Raw genomic sequence first — 18,952 nt, 5'->3', positions numbered from 1 at the left:
CCAGACCTGTCCACCAGCACACCTGCAGTAGTCTCAGCCAGGCCTCAGAAACAGACCTGCCAAGGAGCAGCCCTGCCCACCAGGGCACCTGCAACAGTCACAGCCGGGCCTTGCAGATAGCTAGGCTGGGGGCCTACCCCACCCACCAGTGTGCTTGCAGCCCAACCATGAGAGGACGGCACACGCCACCTACACAGGAGCACCTGTGTGGTGATCACTTCTACATAAGATCACTCTTTCAAGACCAGGAAATGTAGCTGATAAACCTAATAAACAGAAACAAACACAGAGAGTTAGGCAAAGTGAAGAGACAAAGGAATACCTTCCAAATGAAAGAACAAGACAAAACCTCAGGAAAAGAACTAAACAAAAAAGAGGTAAGCAATTTACCAGATGAAGAGTTTAAAAACATAATCATAAAGATGCTCATGAACTTGGGAGAAGAATAGATGAACTCGGCAAGAACTTCAACAAAGAGTAAGAAATAGAAAATATAAAAAAGAACAAATCAGAACTGAAGAATACAATAACTGAAACGAATAATACACTAGATGGAATCAACAGCAGATTAGAGGATGCAGAATGGGTCAGTGATCTGAAAGACAGGCTAGTGAGAATCACCCAAGTGGAATAGCAAAAAGAATTTTGAAAAATGAGAATAGTTTAAGGGACCTCTGAGACAACATCAAGTGTAATAACATTCACATTATAGGGTTCTCAGAAAAAGAAACTAGAGAGAAAGAGACAGAAAGCATATTTTAAGACAGCTGATTCACTTCACTGTACAGCAGAAACTAACACAACACTGCAAAGAAACTATACCCCAATTTAAATAATTAATTTATTTATTTTATTTAATTTTGAAAAAAAGAAAAGAAAGAAATAATGGCTGAAAACTTTCCTAACCTGGAGAAGGAAACAGACATTCAAGTCCAGGAAGCACATGGAGCCCCTAACAAGATAAACCCAAAGAGACACACACCAAGACACATTATAATTAAACTGCCAAATGTTTAAGATAAAGAAAGAATCTTAAAAGCGGCAAAAGAAAAACAAAAGACTATCAGCTGACTTTTCAGCAAAAACCTTACAGGTCAGAAGGGACTGGCACAATATATTCAAAGCGCTGAAAGGAAAAAACTTACAACCAAGAATACTCTACCCCAGCAAAATTATCATTCAGAATTGGAGGAGAGATAAAGAGTTTCCCAGACAAGCAAAAGCTAAGAGTTCATGGCCATGAAACTGGTCTTATAAGAAATGTTAATGGGACTTCTTTAAATGAAAAGAAAAGGCCATAACTAGAAAAAAGAAAATTATGAAAGAAAAAAAATCTCACTGATAAAGGAAAACATACAGTAAAGGTAGCTAATCAGCCACCTATAAAGCTAGTATGAAAGTTATTGTAAAAGACAAAAGTAGTAAAATCATCTATATATAAAATAGTCAAGTAATACTCAAAATAAAAAGATGTAAAATATGACATCAAAAACATAAAATATTGTGGGGGGCCAGTAAAAACTGTATTGCCTCATGGTAACCACAAACCAAAAATTTACATACTTATATGTGGAATCTAAAAAACAAAGCAAACAAACAAAATAAAACAAAACAGACTCATAGATACAGAGAGTAAACTGGTCATTGCCAGAGAAGAGGGGGTTGAACGGTTGAGCAAAATAGGCAAAAGGGATTAAGAGGTACAAACTTTCAATTATAAAATAAATAAGTCACAGGGATGCACTGTACAGCAAAGGGAATATAATCAATGACATTGTAATAACTTTGTAAGATGACAGATGGTTACTACACCTATCATGGGGATCAATTAGTATACAAATGTCAAATCGCTATATTGCACACCTGCAACTAGTGTAGTACTGTATGTCAACTATACCTCAATTAAAAAGTTAAAAATAAGAAATATTCCTTCCTCCAGTTAAAAAAAAAAGAAAGAACATCATCAGAGGAACCCTTACTTTTATAATTCCATACAGTGTTTAACAGTTTCAAAGTACTATGGTATTTGACCATGATAATAATTAGGTGAGGTGCAGTGGTTAGGGTTTACTAGCCCCTTAATACTTTGAAGAAACAGGAGTGGAGAGGTTAAGCAACTTGTCCAAAGCCACATGGATGGAAAGAACACAACTCTGACCTAAACCAGAGTCTTCTGATTGCCTGATGGGAATTCCTTGTACTACACCACAATCACAGTCATCCCAGATGGGAAAAGAAGAGCGAGCCAGGGGGAAGGCAGAAAAAGTACAAATAGTTTCCTTTGAGCAAAGCAATGAGATCTTCTTATAGCTCTGATAACAAGGGGACAGGCTCTCCTCTTCCTTCATAAAAGCAGAGTCTCCCCAAGAGTAAATGGCGAAAGAAAAAGCACCCTCAGTATTGGCAGGAGCTGTCAGGTCTGTGCTTCCTATTTTCCAGTTATAAACTTCCATGAATTTTAGGGAGCCATGTGACATACATCATTAAATACATGGTAGATGTGATGGGAATTGTGAAATAACATATCTATATTATACTCAAGGGTTTGCTTTATAAAGGCTTCTAAGTGCATGTTGAAAGAAGGTGTTAAGAGTGGGGACACGAAAAAGAGAGATGTCTAAAGGGGAAATCAAGAAAGAAGAATAGATGCCCATCTGTCTCCCTCCTTGCCTGCATCCCTGCCCCCATTTCCTCCTCCTATAGGGGAAGGAACAGAGAAAAACTGGAGTGCAGACAGATATCAAAAGTTGCCCAGCCAATGAGGGAGAAAAGCATTTAACAAAACAAATGCATTTCCCCAAGAGCCTCAGCTCCAACTTGATCAATGATTCTGCAACACTGAATCATTTTTAATTTAATGCTTCTGGGAAGAAAGGGGGGAACCCATCAACTACAGGCACAGTTGGCAAGAGCTGGGTATTAGCATTTGGTAGCATTTATTATCGCTGTTTATGATGGCATAAATTAGGTTTATGCTGATATAATTAATGACCCTAAATTTAGGAATAATAAATGGTGGTATTTATTCAGCACTGCAATGTCTGAAGAAGGCAAATGTAGTAGTCAAGCTCCTGACTCCCTCTCGGTGTGCAGGCTGTGGTAGGAACGGGTGTGAGCAAGGAAGCCCTTGGAAACATGCTCCCAGAACTCTCCACCCAGCACTATGCATCATTTAACACTATGCAAATGACTTAGCAGCAGGACCTTAACAGTTCCCAGAGCAAATAATTTTCATTTTGACCTCTAAGAACAAGCTCATCAGCAAGATTGTGTCACATTTCCCTCTAGAACCAAGACCCTCAATGTTCCCTTAGCTCACACTCTTCCTATGGGGTATGCATAGAGGTTTGGACAGTTGTACCAAATGCTACACTCTTCATGGATCTCTTTACCTCCTTCCATCTCTTAGAAGGAACATCACTGATGTCCTGCAAAATCTCTATAGACCATGATTTGAGAATTACTGGCAGATATTTACAAGGAAAGTATTTAAGGCAGAAAACATTTACGTTTGCATCTTTTAAAACAATTTCAAATGCATGTTTGTCTTTCATTTTGTAGTTATCTTCAAAACCTGTGAGGTTAAAATATTCCTGTAAATGTTGCCTTTTTGTGCCTAAGAGAGTATCTTAGCATTCAAAATGGACTAATACTTCTATTATTCCTTTTTTTCAGTGAGGGCAGGAGGTAAATGGAGAAAATTACAGTTCTTCCTATCGAATAACCCCTTCTAGATCAGAATAACATTCTCCCCCATTTTCAAATATAAGGAAAGGAAAGCAAAGAGAAAGAGATTAAAATACCCCTTGCCTACCTCTTCCCAGAGCCCCTTAACACAAAGACCCGCAAACAGGGTAGAACCAGACCCAGAATGACATTTCCATCCAAATAGCCAACCTTTGCTCCATGTCCAAAAAATTAAAATTTTCCTAAAAACAAATAAAGCACAAATATCCATCCACTGATAACTCTGTTCCAAAGAGTACGAAATAGCAAAACAATCTAAATTTCAGAAGTCCATGATTGCAAGTTTAAGTTCCTTTGTCAGCTCCCAGGCAGAGCAGTTGGGTTCTATATTGAAGGACAGATGACTGTTGTAGGCTAAGCTTTAACTGCTAAGAAATATGACCTTTGACCAGCAAACATTCCATAGAGAGATTCCACAGCAGGACCATTGGATTGCCTGGCCTCACTGAAAGGAAAATTTGGAGCTGAAACTTTGGAATGAGAGTTCAAAGGGGAGTTATCATCCTCATGTTGTATCACATCATGTCATGTCATCATGACCATCAGCACCATTTCTACAGACATCGTGGACTCAATCATTCATCTTCCCAAAGGCCACAGAGAATGTAGGACTTTCTCCTTATAGGCTCTTCAGCCTGTGACATTTTGGCCTTTGTACAGGAGGACACAGTGCCTTGCTGAGTGAGAGAGAGAAAGAGAAAGAGACCCATGGGGAGACTGACCATCTGACAGCCAATATTCCTCTGCCTTTGCTGGTCTCCCCTGATTCTTCCTGCTTCTCCTTCTCCCCACTAGGAAGGAGTGTGCTCTGCTGTTCTTGCTTTTCAGGACGTACTGCAGAACTCATCCACAGGCATACAGAAATTCTATGCTTCAGAAGCCAAACATGGATGGTGAGTCCATAGAAAAGCCAATCACTTCCCTATGTGATCCAGCAGGAGACCTAAGGGCACAAATCTTCCCAGCTTGGAAGATACTTATTAAACCTTAGCCTGTTGGGGACTACCCAGACATAAAATCACACTCCCTGATGTGTCCTCTGTCATTCTTTCAAGACAGTGGCTAAAAGCAGGAGAAGGACATGGAGAAGGTTAAGTATCATGCCCATAGGTTCAACAAAAACCATACCTCAAATGGATAGGATACAAATTTTCCCTTCCAAGCAAACCTGTAGTAAAACATTGTGTCGATGGTACACCAATACTTAAGTGCTAATATTTAACTGAAGATGTATCCAAAAGCTCATTTCTGATGGAGGTAACTCAGGGCCCTTGTTCTGGTCTGGGATGATATACCTTAGAGCCCTTGTTCTGGTCTGGGATGATATACCTGGAGGGTCACACGTTAAAAAGAATTTAGAAAAGGTCAGGCACCCTGAGTTAGACTCAACAAATATGTGTTAGGCACCTACCACTTCCCAAGTTCTACGCTAACAACATTCAAAAGGAGAGTCACCAGATGACTATCCAGAAGCTTTGACATAAGTAGGGCTGCACAGCCAAGTGGAAAGAACACAAGCTTTGCAACCTGAGTTTAATTCCTGACTCAGCTGTGTGGCTGACCTTGCATATGCCACCCAGTCTTTTGCCTCAGATTTTTTTTTTCATTTGCAAAATGGGAGTAAAATATTTACTTTTTTCATAAGTATAAAAAACTTAAATTTAAAATCATATTTTTATCTATTACATTCACAAGGAATAAAAAGAGTGATAATGTGCAGTGTTAACAAGGTATGGGGACCAGGCTCTTTCATCCATCAGTGGTAGGAATATACATCTGTGCATCTTCTATAGAGAGTAGTCTGGCAATAACATACATCAAATAAAAAATATGCATAACATCTGACTCAACAGACTACTTTCAAGAATTTATCTTAAGGAAATGACTGGAGAAATTTGCCCAGAGACTAACAAGACTATTCACCTGTCTGTTGTTTATAATGGAGAATTGTTTAAATCAATTATGGCCCATCAAGACCATGAGATTGCTCTTTTCAAAACTATAAATGCCATTTGTATTCTTTGCTGTAGGAAGAAGCTGTCTGTTTATAAACTATACTACAAAATACATTACCTTATGAAAGTTAACATGGGTATGAATATAGAAATATGTTTAAGGAAACAGCTGATATACCTGAAGCGGTCAATTTACAAACAAATGGCTGATGGACCTTCTTCAGCTTGCTAACAGTGTTTCTCTCTGGGCAGCCTGATCCAGGGAGGGCCTCCAGGTTACAAAATTCTGCAGGCAAAATGTAATTATCACGGATGATAATGTGAACAATGCCCCTTGGATTAACGTAATGTATTAGCCCCAAATTTGGGTGCTTTTTAATTTCTTCTTTAAGTGTTTTCTCTACACTAGGATTTTCTACAAAAATGATGTCTCATTTTTCCCCCCATTGGAAACAATAAAACCATTTTATTTTTTGAAAACAAAGAAGTCACATATAAACAATAATAAGCCTGATGCAAGTGCATGTTGGACACTCAGTAAACCAACGCTTTGTGCTTGTTTCTCACCAACTGTCTCTGAGCTCTCAGCCCACAATTCTATCCTCCGCTCTGTCACACCGCAGCTAAAACTCTACAGATCGCAACGCTCAGACTCCCTTGCCAGTCGGCTTCCTGCTAAGTTCTGCCAACGAAGAGGCACTAGAGGGAGATAGGAAGGCAGGAAGAGGAAGAAAAGGATACCCTTTATGTTTCCCAGTTCCAGTTAATGAGACTAGGGCAGCAGCAGGGGACTGGCTGAACTGCATCTTAAGACGCACAGCACTAGCATCACTGCATCTTCTCACAGGTACCAGCAGTGGGCGGGATGCATCCCCTTGCCATCTGGATACTTTCATTCCTTCACACTTTCAACTGCGCCCTTTGGTCCACTGAAGCCCTTGCCAAGTCAGACTCCCTTCTCAGAGTTCCACACACCAGCATCATGGAGCCTTTCCAACCCTGGGTTCTGGTAACTCCACCTCTTCCCTTTGCTTCCCCATGCTTGTAGGCAGTGCCCGCCTCTGCAAATGTTAAATCTCCTGGTTTCTTCTGCATCCCCCCCTTTTTTTTTAATTTTTTAAAATTTATTTATTTATTTATTTATTTATGGCTGTGTTGGGTCTTCGTTTCTGTGGGAGGGCTTTCTCTAGTTGCGGCAAGCGGGGGCCACTCTTCATCACGGTGCGCAGGCCTCTCACTATTGCGGCCTCTCTTGTTGCAGAGCACAGGCTCCAGACGCGCAGGCTCAGTGGTTGTGGCTCACAGGCCTAGCTGCTCTGCGGCATGTGGGATCTTCCCAGACCAGGGCTCGAACCCGTGTCCCCTGCATCAGCAGGTGGACTCTCAACCACTGTGCCACCAGGGAAGCCCCTGCATCCCCTTTTTGAACTTTCAGACTTCTACCACCAGTGTGAATCAAATCTCTTCTTCTTTAACACCTATTATCTTGACTGTATCATGTATCATTTTTATAATTAGAAGACAATGAAGTTATTTTATTTTTTAAATGTCCCAATTATACGGAGCACGACTCTTAAAACATATTAGCCATTGTACTTATTATTCCCTGTTCCCGTAGGAATCTCTCCAACTATGACTGCTACTGATCCTCTGCACCAATCTGAGGCAGACATTTTATTTCAACCTCAATAACACAGCTGAAACAAGATGAAAAGGCTTATTAACACTTTACTTAGAATAAATGATATAACAGATGATAACTACTCACAGAAAATTTAAAACTGATTATTGGTATAGCTGTTCTCATTCTCAAGCAGCCATGTGAGGGATTGCTTCTTCCAGCCTCTTCCACATAGCAGATGCCATGTTTCCTCAGTGACCTAGGGGGACCCTCTGGTTAGACCAGAGTTTCTTCACTTTTGAGCTCCAGAGAATTATCTCTTCCCCCCTAAAGGTCCATCTGTCAGGCATCTTTTCTTGTTCCAGGATCTACTCCTTTCCAGGAAGATTGACAATGGGAATAACAAATTCATTCAATGACTACACTGCTCTCTACCCACAGGGAAGTCTTCAAGGCCAGTAGCAAATGTATCATAGTATGAAGGGCAAGAATGCTTACTGCCATGATCTAAAGATCTAGCATCAAAAACCCCTGAGTTGCTTGTATGATTGTAGGTAGGTGAGGAGGCAGCCCAAGAAACAACTAATGTTGAATTTCTCACCAGTCTGTTGTTTAGGAGCTCAGAGAGTATCTTCCATTCTTTCTTGAGCATAATTTTTAAAAATTATATACTTACTACAGTCCGTTTTTTTTCAAATGTAACTGATCTGAGAAATCCGAAAGTCTGAGAATCACTGCTACATGTTTTTATATTGAAGAGATTTGAAATATATTAAAAGTTAGAGCTGAGGTCACATAAGAGGGAAGCCCTGAACATATCAAAAAAGGAGGAAAGAGGCATAGCCCAGCCCAAAGGTGAAGTGAACCCAATGGGGATAATCATAAGCATTTTGTGATCCTGAACAGTTACTTGAGTGAAAACGTACAATAGAATGCGCAGTGGAATGGCAGCCCTGTGGCCAAACTGTTCAAAGTCAGCTGGGTGCTGTTTACAGCCAAAAGTTGGCATCAACAGGAAGTATGTCTTCTCCAGAGGAGAAAGCTGGCAGGACACAGTAGAGTGTTGAGGTCCAAGCCACGCTGGGAATTCAAATTCCATGAAGGAAAACTGAGGATGAACTAATTCATTCATCCTGGGCCAAGATTGCGGAAAGCAGGGGAGGCTATGCTTTCTTTCATCCCAGTCACGCTGGATGTGAAGATCAAGGTCAACAAGACTAATTTCAGAGACCATCTGCTGATGGGGCTGAGGCTTTACTTGCATCTCCATCCAAGTTTGGGAGAGCTGATAGATTAAAATCAACATGGGCTCTGGAGGTAGACATGGGTATGTGTGTGCCAGAGAGTGTGTGTGTGTGTGTGTGTGTGTGTGTGTCTATTTGCTTGAGTGTTTTAATTATCTAGACAATTTTTCATGCCATTTCTGCCTTGAACTAGGCTATGTGATAACTCATTTTATCTCTTTAGTCTCAATTTCCTTATCATTTGAAGGACTGGGACTAAATAATATACAATAACCTGCTCAGCTAGAACATTTTAAGATTCTTTTATTCTAATTCCCTTAAATCTCTATAGAAAAGGAATGTAGAATAGACAAAAGTTTTAGTTCTGGCTCTGTAATACGAGCTATTTAAACTGCACTGAAGACTTTACCCCTGTATACTCAAGTTTCTGCACCTGAAAATTATACGGAAGATCTACCTTGGTTGGGCCATAGTTACTATTAGATAAGAAAATATATGTAAAAGAGCAAGGTTCTTTCTTGGCTTATAAAAAGTACTAAATATTTTTTTTATAAAGTCTGTGAGTGCTCTTATTGTAGTAAAATAAAGGCTTCACAATCCACAGAGTAAAAGACTATTGATAGTAAATTTAAATGGTCCCAGATAGTTAAAACTGTCAAGATTTTTATCTGATTTTTATAGTTTCATGTGTTTCCACTAGAGCATTCAGCCTATTACTTCTTAATACCTTGGTGTGTTTACTTATAGCACGTCTTTTGCTCTTTATGGTTGTTTACATCTCTTCCACAATGGCCTTGGAAGAAAGTAATCAAGTTTGCAGCGTTGTATATATACTAAGAATAAATATACTCTGACTCTCCTGGGAATAAAATGTTGGCCTGGGTGTTGATTTTATAAAAATTATTTGTCACTACCCTCCACCCAGCAAGCAAAGTCCAAAAATTGGGAATCATGCTAGATTTCTTCCTCTCCTTCACTTACTTCTCATGTTGACCTTTTAAGTTATCACCTGTCTTCTCCCCACTCCCCACTCTAATCAAGCTGCCATTATCACTTCTGCTCTAACCCTACTGGTTGTCTCCTTGTTCTTTTATCCCATGTTGGAAAGAATTATAAGAAACAAGGGATCACTGCATCAGTCCTCCTGGATTACTTTGAACTCAGCCCAGTTCAATACAAACTACCAGGCCAACAAGATGGTAAATTGTTTCTTTTGGAAACCATCTTTGTATTTTGTTTTCCTGTTACAGACATATGTTGCTAAGAGATCTTTGGCTTGACAAGACCCACTATATCTTTGCTAGAACATCCTGGCTTTGTCTCCCTGACCACTGCTATCAAAACCTCCCAGCCATCCTCAGAGGCTCATTAACATCACCACACAAGGAAACTACTCCACCTTTACACAGTTTTGCAAACTCCACAGGGGTCCGTGATTTTTTTTTTTTGAGGCTCATAGAATCTTTTTTATTTAAAAGCTGAGTCTTCTAATACAGTGATTTCCTGAAGTTTCAAATAACTTGCAAAGTATGAAACCTGAATTCCTTTGTAAGGTCTTCTGTGATACCTTTAACTTTCAGTCATAGCATTTAAATGAAGGCAGCTATGATTTTAAAATATAGTACATAATGACAGGTACACAGAAATATTATGCATTTTTTCATAAGTACTTTTGCATGATACTAGCAGGGAGAGAAAGAAAAGCATCTTGTGGTAGGTTAAGTGGCAAGTTCAGGTTCAGGCTCTCTAATCTTCAGGCAAAAAGCTTGCCTCTTTGCTGGTCAGACCACACACAGGGCAGTTCTGTTAATGTTTAGAAGCCTATGAATAGGAATGTGTCCAAAGAAAATCAATGACAATCAGAACATCAGAAACAATACCACATAAGCAATGTTTAGCTGAACCACATCAAACTTGGGAGAGGGCTTCACCTGAGGAAGTTAAGGCATGTAAAATGGGGATTAGATCTTATCCTTGTTTCTACACATTTTAGAAATGTGTAGAATGTGTAAAATTGTAAAATTTTAAGTTTTAGTTAATGTGTAAAATTCACAAGGCAAAGATCAAAACAAAGAAAAACAAATCCACCTAATTATACACTATGGAATGGGTATGTCCTGAAATGGAATGTCAACGAAGCATTTAAGTAGAAGTTAGATAAACCATATGTTAGGTGTGTTCTAAGGGTTCGTGAGCTGAAACTTTTTTTTTTTTTTTTTTTGCGGTACACGGGCCTCTCACTGCTGTGACCTCTCCCGTTGTGGAGCACAGGCTCCGGATGCGCAGGCTCAGAGGCCATGGCTCACGGACCCAGCCGTCCTGCGGCATGTGGGATCTTCCCGGACCCAGGCACGAACCCGTGTCCCCTGCATCGGCAGGCAGACTCTTAACCACTGCATCACCAGGGAAGCCGTGAGCTGAAACTTTTAAGCCCATTTATTGTATGTTATGATTCCATGGCAGTCTCAAGTCTTTTGGTAATGATGTGCAACAACCTGGGGATTTTTTTTCAGTAGAATAATGCTATGATTTCCAAATCCCTTTCAGCCAAAATTGTTTGGGTGATCCAAGTAACCTACGAAGTGCCTTGAGCTCCATGATGAAAGATGCTATATAAATAAAAAGGGTAATTTAGTCATAATAAATAACGGTAATGACGATGGATGGTGGTGTCACAGAGAAGCTGGCCTGCCATTAAGGAGCCCAAAGCAACCAGCTGTAAGCTGGAAATAATGTGTGCCCAGGCCAGGAGGATATTCAGTGACTGAGACCATGTTAACCTTTCAACCAAAGACCTGGATCAAGCCTCTGATTCAGAGGTGTGAGCGTTTGAAATGGAAAAAACTACAGTATTTATTCCAGAGCTTGAATGTTACTTTGGACTTATAAGACCTCTACCAACACAGGTCAACAGGGAGCTTCCTCTTCCAACAGAAGAGAAAATTGAGTAGGTCAGAGGAAGAGCCAGAATTCCAGACTAGAGTTATGACTCTGAACCCCATGCTCTTTCCATCCTCTACCAGACCCCAGACAATTCAATGGAACATGTAACTTCAGAAAAGAGCCAACTTGGATGAGAAAATGTTGAAAAGAGGTCATGTCTCTCAAGATGGCTTGCAGAGCTGTTTTCCATCCATTTAGGCTCAGTAAGCCTGCTAGTAAAACTCTTAGCCCCTCAAGCAGGGAGGAGCCATGCACTGAGGCCCTGGAGCTGATCTCCAGAGTTAAAGGAACACGTGGTAGGAGCCAGCTGAGTTCTGTTGGACCAGGAAAGGATACTGCTTTAGGGCTTTGTCCAGCTTGAGATCTAGGAAGCCTGATTGCTGCCAGAGGCCTGATTGATGCCACCTGCTGAAGGACTTGGCCTTTGGACTCCCAAGCCTCACACATGTTTGAAGACCAACCAGTCACCATATGCAAAGAGGAAGGACCCTCCTCTCTGCCCACCAAAAACTACCATCAAAAAAAAAAAAAATCTGGAAGCTACAAATCTAGGAATCTTGTTAGAACACATGGATGCTTTCCTTACCTACTTATCTTTCCTTTTTTTTTTTTTTTTTTTTGGTGGTATCTATTGAAATTTTAGTTTTACAGCCTTTAGCTTTAACTTGCTTGCATTTTGGCATAATTTAACATACTTTATCATTTGGAATTTATTCTCATCCTCTTTTTCTAGTTTATCATCTTTAAATTTTTAACCTTTTTAACTTAACAATATTCTTTTTGTGCTTTTCCTTTGAAGCTAGTCTATTCTCAGCCTTTTAACATTTATTTTGGGTTTTTATTTCCTGAAAGAAATTATTATTTTATATTTCCTAAACATTTTCTTATTAATTTTAAGTCACTGTAATTTTATCTCTGAAATTTTTGTTTTCTTTTTTAATTTCTTTATAACTCTCATTTTACCTCTTCTGTTTCACCTTTTCAATATTGCTCTATTTTCCCAGTTTTTAAACATATGCTTTTGCCTCTTTAAAACTGATATTTGAAATTATAACTTCTTCTGCATTTTTATTTTTAGCTTTTGAAATTATTTTTCCTTTCAATTTTTCTGTTTACCTTGTATTCTGTTTATTTCCATAGGATACCAATGTCTAATCCTATAGTAAAAAAGAATCATTTGTTACCATAGGAAGGGGCTTTAAGTCTTTTTCCACAGTTTGAGGCAGGTATGTATGAATGTTAATCCTGTCACCCCAACCCACTGACTCAGTGATCTTGGGAACCTGCTCTTCTATCTGGGCCTCAGCTCACAACTCTGCAAATGCTGACACCTTACGACACTGGAATTCACCTTTCCTATTATACATTCTCAAAGGCATGGAGGAGCTAAGCCAGGAGAAACACCACCCCAATCTTCCCTCTTGCAGCCAACCATTTTTCAGTCGTTTCACTTTTAGCTATTCCACAGCCATTTTTCAACCATTTCAGCCATTCCATTTAGATAAAGTGACACTTTTATTACAGCTGTATCCAGAATCCAGTAAAATACAACTGAGAATAAAGATTTATCTGCAGGAAATAGAAGCAAATCAAAGCATTGGTCTTTTTTTGTTTGTTTGTTCGTTTTGTTTTGTTTTATTATTTCTTTTAATCTTTTTTTTTACACAGCAGGTTCTTATCAGTTATCTATTTTATACATATTAGTGTATATTTGTCAATCCCAATCTCCCAATCCATCCCACCACCCTCCCTCACTGCTTTCCCCCCTTGGTGTCCATACATTTGTTCTCTACATCTGTGTCTCTATTTCTGCCTTGCAAACCAGTTCATCTGTACCATTTCTCTAGATTCCACATACACGCATTAATAAACGATATTTGTTTTTCTCTTTGACTTACTTCACTCTGTATGACAGTCTCTAGGTCCACCCACGTCTCTACAAATGACCCAATTTCGTTCCATTTTATGGCTGAGTAATATTCCATTGTATATATGTACCACATCTTCTTTACCCATTCGTCTGTCAATGGGCATTTAGGTTGCTTCCATGACCTGGCTATTGTAAATAGTGCTGCATTGAACATTGAGGTTCATGTGTCATTTTGAATTATGGTTTTCTCTGGGTATATGCCCAGTAGTGGGATTGTTGGGTCATATGGTAATTCTATTTTTAGTTTTTTAAGGAACATCCATACTGTTCTCCGTAGTGGCTGTATCAATTTACATTCCTACCAACAGTGCAAGAGGGTTTCCTTTTCTCCACACCCTCTCCAGCATTTGTTGTTTGTAGATTTTCTGATGAGGCCCATTCTAACTGGTGTGAAGTGATACCTCATTGTAGTTTTGATTTGCATTTCTCTAATAATTAGTAATGTTGAGCAGCTTTTCAAGTGCTTCTTGGCCATCTGTATGTCTTCTTTGGAGAAATGTCTATTTAGTTCTTCTGCCCATTTTTGTATTGGGTTGTTTGTTTTTTTGATACTGAGCTGCATGAGCTGCTTGTAAATTTTGGAGATTAATCCTTTGTCAGTTGCTTCATTTGCAAATATTTTCTCCCATTTTGAGGGTTGTCTTTTCATCTTGTTTATGTTTTCTTTTGCTGTGCAAAAGCTTTTAAGCTTCATTAGGTCCCATTTGTTTATTTTTGTTTTTATTTCCATTACTCTAGGAGGTGGGTCAAAAAAGATCTTGCTGTGATTTATGTCAAAGAGTGTTGTTCCTATGTTTTCCCCTAAGAGTTTTATAGTGTCTGGTCTTACATTTAGGTCTTTAATCCATTTTGAGTTTATTTTTGTGAAGCACTGGTCTTAACTTCAAGAAAATCACAATTTGAGCCCTGACTTTGTCCTAACCAAGTAACTGGGGGAGTCATTTGATTATTGTGGACACCAATTCCCTCCTTTTTAAAAGGAGTGTTAGATGAGATTATTTCTATGGATTCCTCTGTTATTAATTGCCAATGAGTCTATACCTTTCTATTCAAAGGAACTATGAGATTGACATTAATGTATATGGAGATTACCCTGTTATTTGTACCAGGTAACAGAACCCAACAGAAGTTATTCCTGCCAGAGTACCAAGACCTCTCCAGTCAAGCCCATTGAGCAAAACAACAACATGTTACCATGGTAACATAAATGCGGACTAGGTTGAGCCAGGTGCCTGACATACTTGCCATTGATGACACCATCTGGGTTGAGCATGGGGATGATCTTGAAAATGAAGTTTTCCCTCAAGAGCCTAGCCACAGGGTCACTGCTGACCAGGAACTCCAAGGTCCCCTTCATCACCCAGCTGGCATTGCTCTCTCCTGGGTGAACTCGAGCAGTAATCACCTGGTATGGGCGCTGCCCTGCAGAAAAAGAGACACAAGAAAATTAACGTAAGTACACTTTTCATTTCCACCCAGATAATCTCCAGGAAGCCAGTATTACACGTGACTGGCATGAAGCCTGAAACAGGTTGACTGTTTCTAATACACATCTAATGTACATGTATCCATTTTCCATCTGCCTCTATGGTCTGCAAGACTCAAGAGAGTATAAAGTTAAAGCTCAAGGCTGTTATCCAAAGCATAAGTACTTAGTGGCATCAAAACCAACCAAGAATCAGATTTTGGCAAGACCACCAAAGAAATAATTTACTCTTCAGAGTCCAACAGCATGATGCTGGGTGTCCCAGATCTGAGATTGAATCTTATCTTCATCATTTACCAATTGTAAGACCTCAGCCAAATGACTTAATTTCTCCAAGGCTGCTTTCTCATCTGTAAAATGAGGCCAGTAATACTGACCTCCTGCAGCTGTTCTAAAAACTAAAGGATGTGATTATAAAGAACTTGGCATATTGCTTGCTGTTCAGTGTGTACCTGTTAGCTCTCTCCCTTCTAAATTATAAAGTCTGTGGTTAGGATGGTGCCTCACATTCCCCAGTAGAAATAGGAGTCAAGTACAGAAACTGAATTGGGAAATTTATGACTGACTTTATGACACTGAAGCCAATCCTGGAGAGATTTCACAAAAGAGGGAAGCACCTGGAAGCTTAATCTTGGAGTTGCAATACTTCCTTCACTTTGCAGAAGAAATCAGGAACACACTCTCTGCCAATCACAGGGAGTGTATTGACATGAATAGATCTTATGAAGAATGCATTGATGAAAGAGAGACTTATCATTTCTTTGCTGACAGAAGACACATGGAGTATCGTAGTGTTGAAACGTATTCTTAGGCCACATCTGGGTTCAGGTGGTAAATGTCTTTTGATTGATTGGTGATGTCTGTCCCCATACACTTGAGGAACAAGTGGGGAACATGTGGTATCATACAAGCAGTTCACCGTGTCTGCTCTAACCCGTTGTTTAATTTTGTGTGGGTTTTTTGACTCTTCCTTCTGTATCCTCACCCAATTCTTTATTGCTCCTAAACCCATTCTAATGATGAGAACTAAATATTTGCCAAGTATAAATACCTTAGCCACTAAACAGACTAAAAGTTAAATCAGTCATTTTCTTCCTGATCATTCAAATCATGAGTTAAATATGGCTTTTTTCCCTTAAGCAGTAATCTTTTTGAGGGAATAAACTGTGTCTCAAATTCTGTACAAAGACAGACAAAACTGAGTAACTCTCAATTACAGCTAAATAACAAGTAATGGAAGATACAGAGAAATAAACTATTAATTCCCTAATTATATTACTATTATCATCAATTAAAACAAACAAAAAACCCTCTGTCAACAGCCAATGAGATGCAGGTTTAAGGGGCATATATTGGTGCATTTTTACTGACTATGGTAAGAGCATGTTATTTCTCTTTGTAGATCCTTTATATACTGTGGATAATATTCAGTTATGTTTTTGCTTAAGCAGGTATTTTGAACATATTCCAGAAACTGCAGGAGGCATTGGGTAGAAAAAGTTGAATATATTATAGTTCTTGTTCTGTAAGAGGCCAAAGCATTTGTCGGTAGTGACAAACATGCAAGCAAATAATGACAAGTGAGCTAGTGGAGGTGTACATAAAGCACCAAAAATAGATCTGAGTCAGAGAGGGAAGGACATTTCCAGCGATGTGATGTTATTTAGACTGGGTCCTGAAGGATAAGTATCAGCTAACTAGAGAAAGAAGGTGAGAAGGGGTCTTCTAAGCAAAGAAAAAGATACATGGCAAAGAACACAGAGGAGAAAAACTGGTGCATTCAAGAATAAAGAAAAGTTGTGAATGGCTGAAGCAAAGGACTAGAGATAGTAGCTTGTGAATTTAGAAAAGGAGTTTGGTGTCAAACTGTTAAGATCCTTCCTCATATATTTTGTTTAGGGATTTGGACTTTATTCTGTAGATAAGAAGTTCTCAACCATGGAGTCAGTGTCTCCCTGATACGCTATGATATGTGATGAGATCTACTGAAGAATCACTGGTTAGTAATAAAAGGGTAAATGCTTGTATATATATATATATATATATATATATATATACACACACACACATATATATATACACACACACACATATACACTACACTATATATGTATACATATACTTTATAAATATTCATACATATATACCTGTATATACACACACATACACATATGACACAAAATGCTGGCTACCGCCCAACAGCTTTTCTCCCCTTATTTCCTACTACCAGACCCCTGATTTTGGGGGGTTTAAAAAATGCCCAGATCAAAACACCCAGCTTCATGGATCCTCTTGTAGGTAGGAGTGACCATGTGACAGGGTTGAGACCAATGAGATGTAAATGGCAACCTGGGGTCGGTCTTTCTGGAAAACTGACTAAAGGGCACTGTTTCACCTGGCAAATGCCTTCTTGGTTTTTGTACCTTATCCCTTAACTTTGTCTCTCGTTCCTTCCGTGAACATAGATCTGATACTTTCAGGTGAAGAAGCCAACTTGAGAATCAAAGTCACATGATAAGATGTTACCATAAAGGTAGAAAGAGCCTAGTTCTTGAAAAATCCCTTAAGCAGCTACCCTGCACCTTCACTAGCTTCTTCAATGCTTCTGGATGTTTGAGACCAATAAACCACTATTTGACTGGGCAAATGTAATCATGTTTCTGTTATATCTTGTTAGACTCTAGTTTACCTTATGTAAGAGCAGATTTAAAGTCATCCTTAAAATAAGGTTACTTTGGAGGCTTCTGGGAAGATGGCAGAAGAATAAAGCATGGAGATCTCCTTCCTCCCCACAGATACACCAGAAATACATCTACACATGGAACAACTCCTACAGAACACCTACTGAACACTGGCAGAAGACCTCAGACCTCCCAAAAGGCAAGAAATCCCCGACGTACCTGGGTAGGGCAAAAGAAAAAATAATAGACACAAAAGAATAGGGATGGGACCCGCACCAGTGGGAGGGAGCTGTGAAGGAGGAAAGGTTTCCACACACTAGGAAACCCCTTCGCGGGCGGAAACTGCGGGTGGTGGAGGGGGTAAGCTTCGAAGCCGTGGAGGAGAGCACAGCAACAGGGGTGCGGAGGGCAAAGCGGAGAGATTCCCGCACAGAGGACAAGGGCCGACCGGCACTCACCAGCCCGAGAGGCTTGTCGGCTCAACCGCCGGGGCGGGAGGGGCTGGGAGCTGAGGCTCCGGCATTGGTCGGAGCGCTGGGAAAGGACTGGAGTTGGCAGCATCAACACAGCCTGCAGGGGGTTAGTGCGCCACGGCTAGCCGGGAGGGAGTCCGGGTAAAAGTCTGGAGCTGCCGAAAAGGCAAGAGACTTTTTCTTCCCTCTTTGTTTTCTGATGCGCGAGGAGAGGGGATTAAGACCGCTGCTTAAAGGAGCTCCAGAGACGGGCGTGAGCCGCGGCTAAAAGCACGGACCCCAGAGACGGGCATGAGACGCTAAGGCTGCTGCGGCCGCCACCAAGAAGCCTGTGTGCGAACACAGGTCACTATCTACACCCCGCTTCCGGGGAGCCTGTGCCGCCCGCCACTGCCAGGGTCCCGGGATCCAGGGACAACTCCCCTGGGAGAACGCACAGCGTGCCTCAGGCTGATGCAACGTCAGGCCAGCCTCTGCCGCCGCAGGATTAACCCGCCCTCCGTGGCCCTTCCTCCTGCCGCCCTGAGTGAGCCAGAGCCCCCGAATCAGCGGCTCCTTTAACCCCGTCATGTATGAGGGAAGAACAGACGCCCTCCGGCAACCTACACGCAGAGGCGGGGCCCAATCCAAAGCTGAGCCCCTGGGACCTGTGAGAACAAAGAAGAGAAAGGGAAATCTCTCCCAGCAGCCTCAGAAGCAGTGGAATAAAGCTCCACAACCAACTTGATGTCTATGGAATACCTGAATAGAGAACGAATCATCCCAAATTGAGGAGGTGGACTTTGAGAGCAAGATTTATGCTGTATAGCTTTGCTTCCACCATTTGTCCTAGGGTTCTATCCGTCCGTTTTTTTGTTTCGTTTTGTTTTTAA

At 40.4% G+C, this 18,952-nt stretch overlaps 1 protein-coding gene across 7 annotated transcripts in view; it reads right to left on the bottom strand.

The window, feature by feature from the left end:
• The window catches only part of AGBL1 (AGBL carboxypeptidase 1), a 958,763-nt gene that overhangs the window by 603,645 nt on the left and 336,166 nt on the right, over positions 1-18,952 (bottom strand). For all 7 annotated transcript variants that reach the window (XR_009541841.1, XM_060156164.1, XM_060156157.1 and 4 more), the window contains exon 18: positions 14,682-14,862. Coding sequence is in view for 6 of the 7 variants with exons in the window: in XM_060156164.1 (XP_060012147.1) it covers positions 14,682-14,862 (181 nt within the window). In the remaining variant the exon portion in view is untranslated. The remainder of the gene's footprint in view (positions 1-14,681; positions 14,863-18,952) is intronic.

The sequence above is a fragment of the Lagenorhynchus albirostris genome, chromosome 1 (genome assembly GCF_949774975.1).
Source record: "Lagenorhynchus albirostris chromosome 1, mLagAlb1.1, whole genome shotgun sequence".
Taxonomy (NCBI): domain Eukaryota; kingdom Metazoa; phylum Chordata; class Mammalia; order Artiodactyla; family Delphinidae; genus Lagenorhynchus; species Lagenorhynchus albirostris.
Note: the sequence above shows the minus strand (reverse complement) of the source record. Positions and strands in the feature narration are given on the sequence as shown.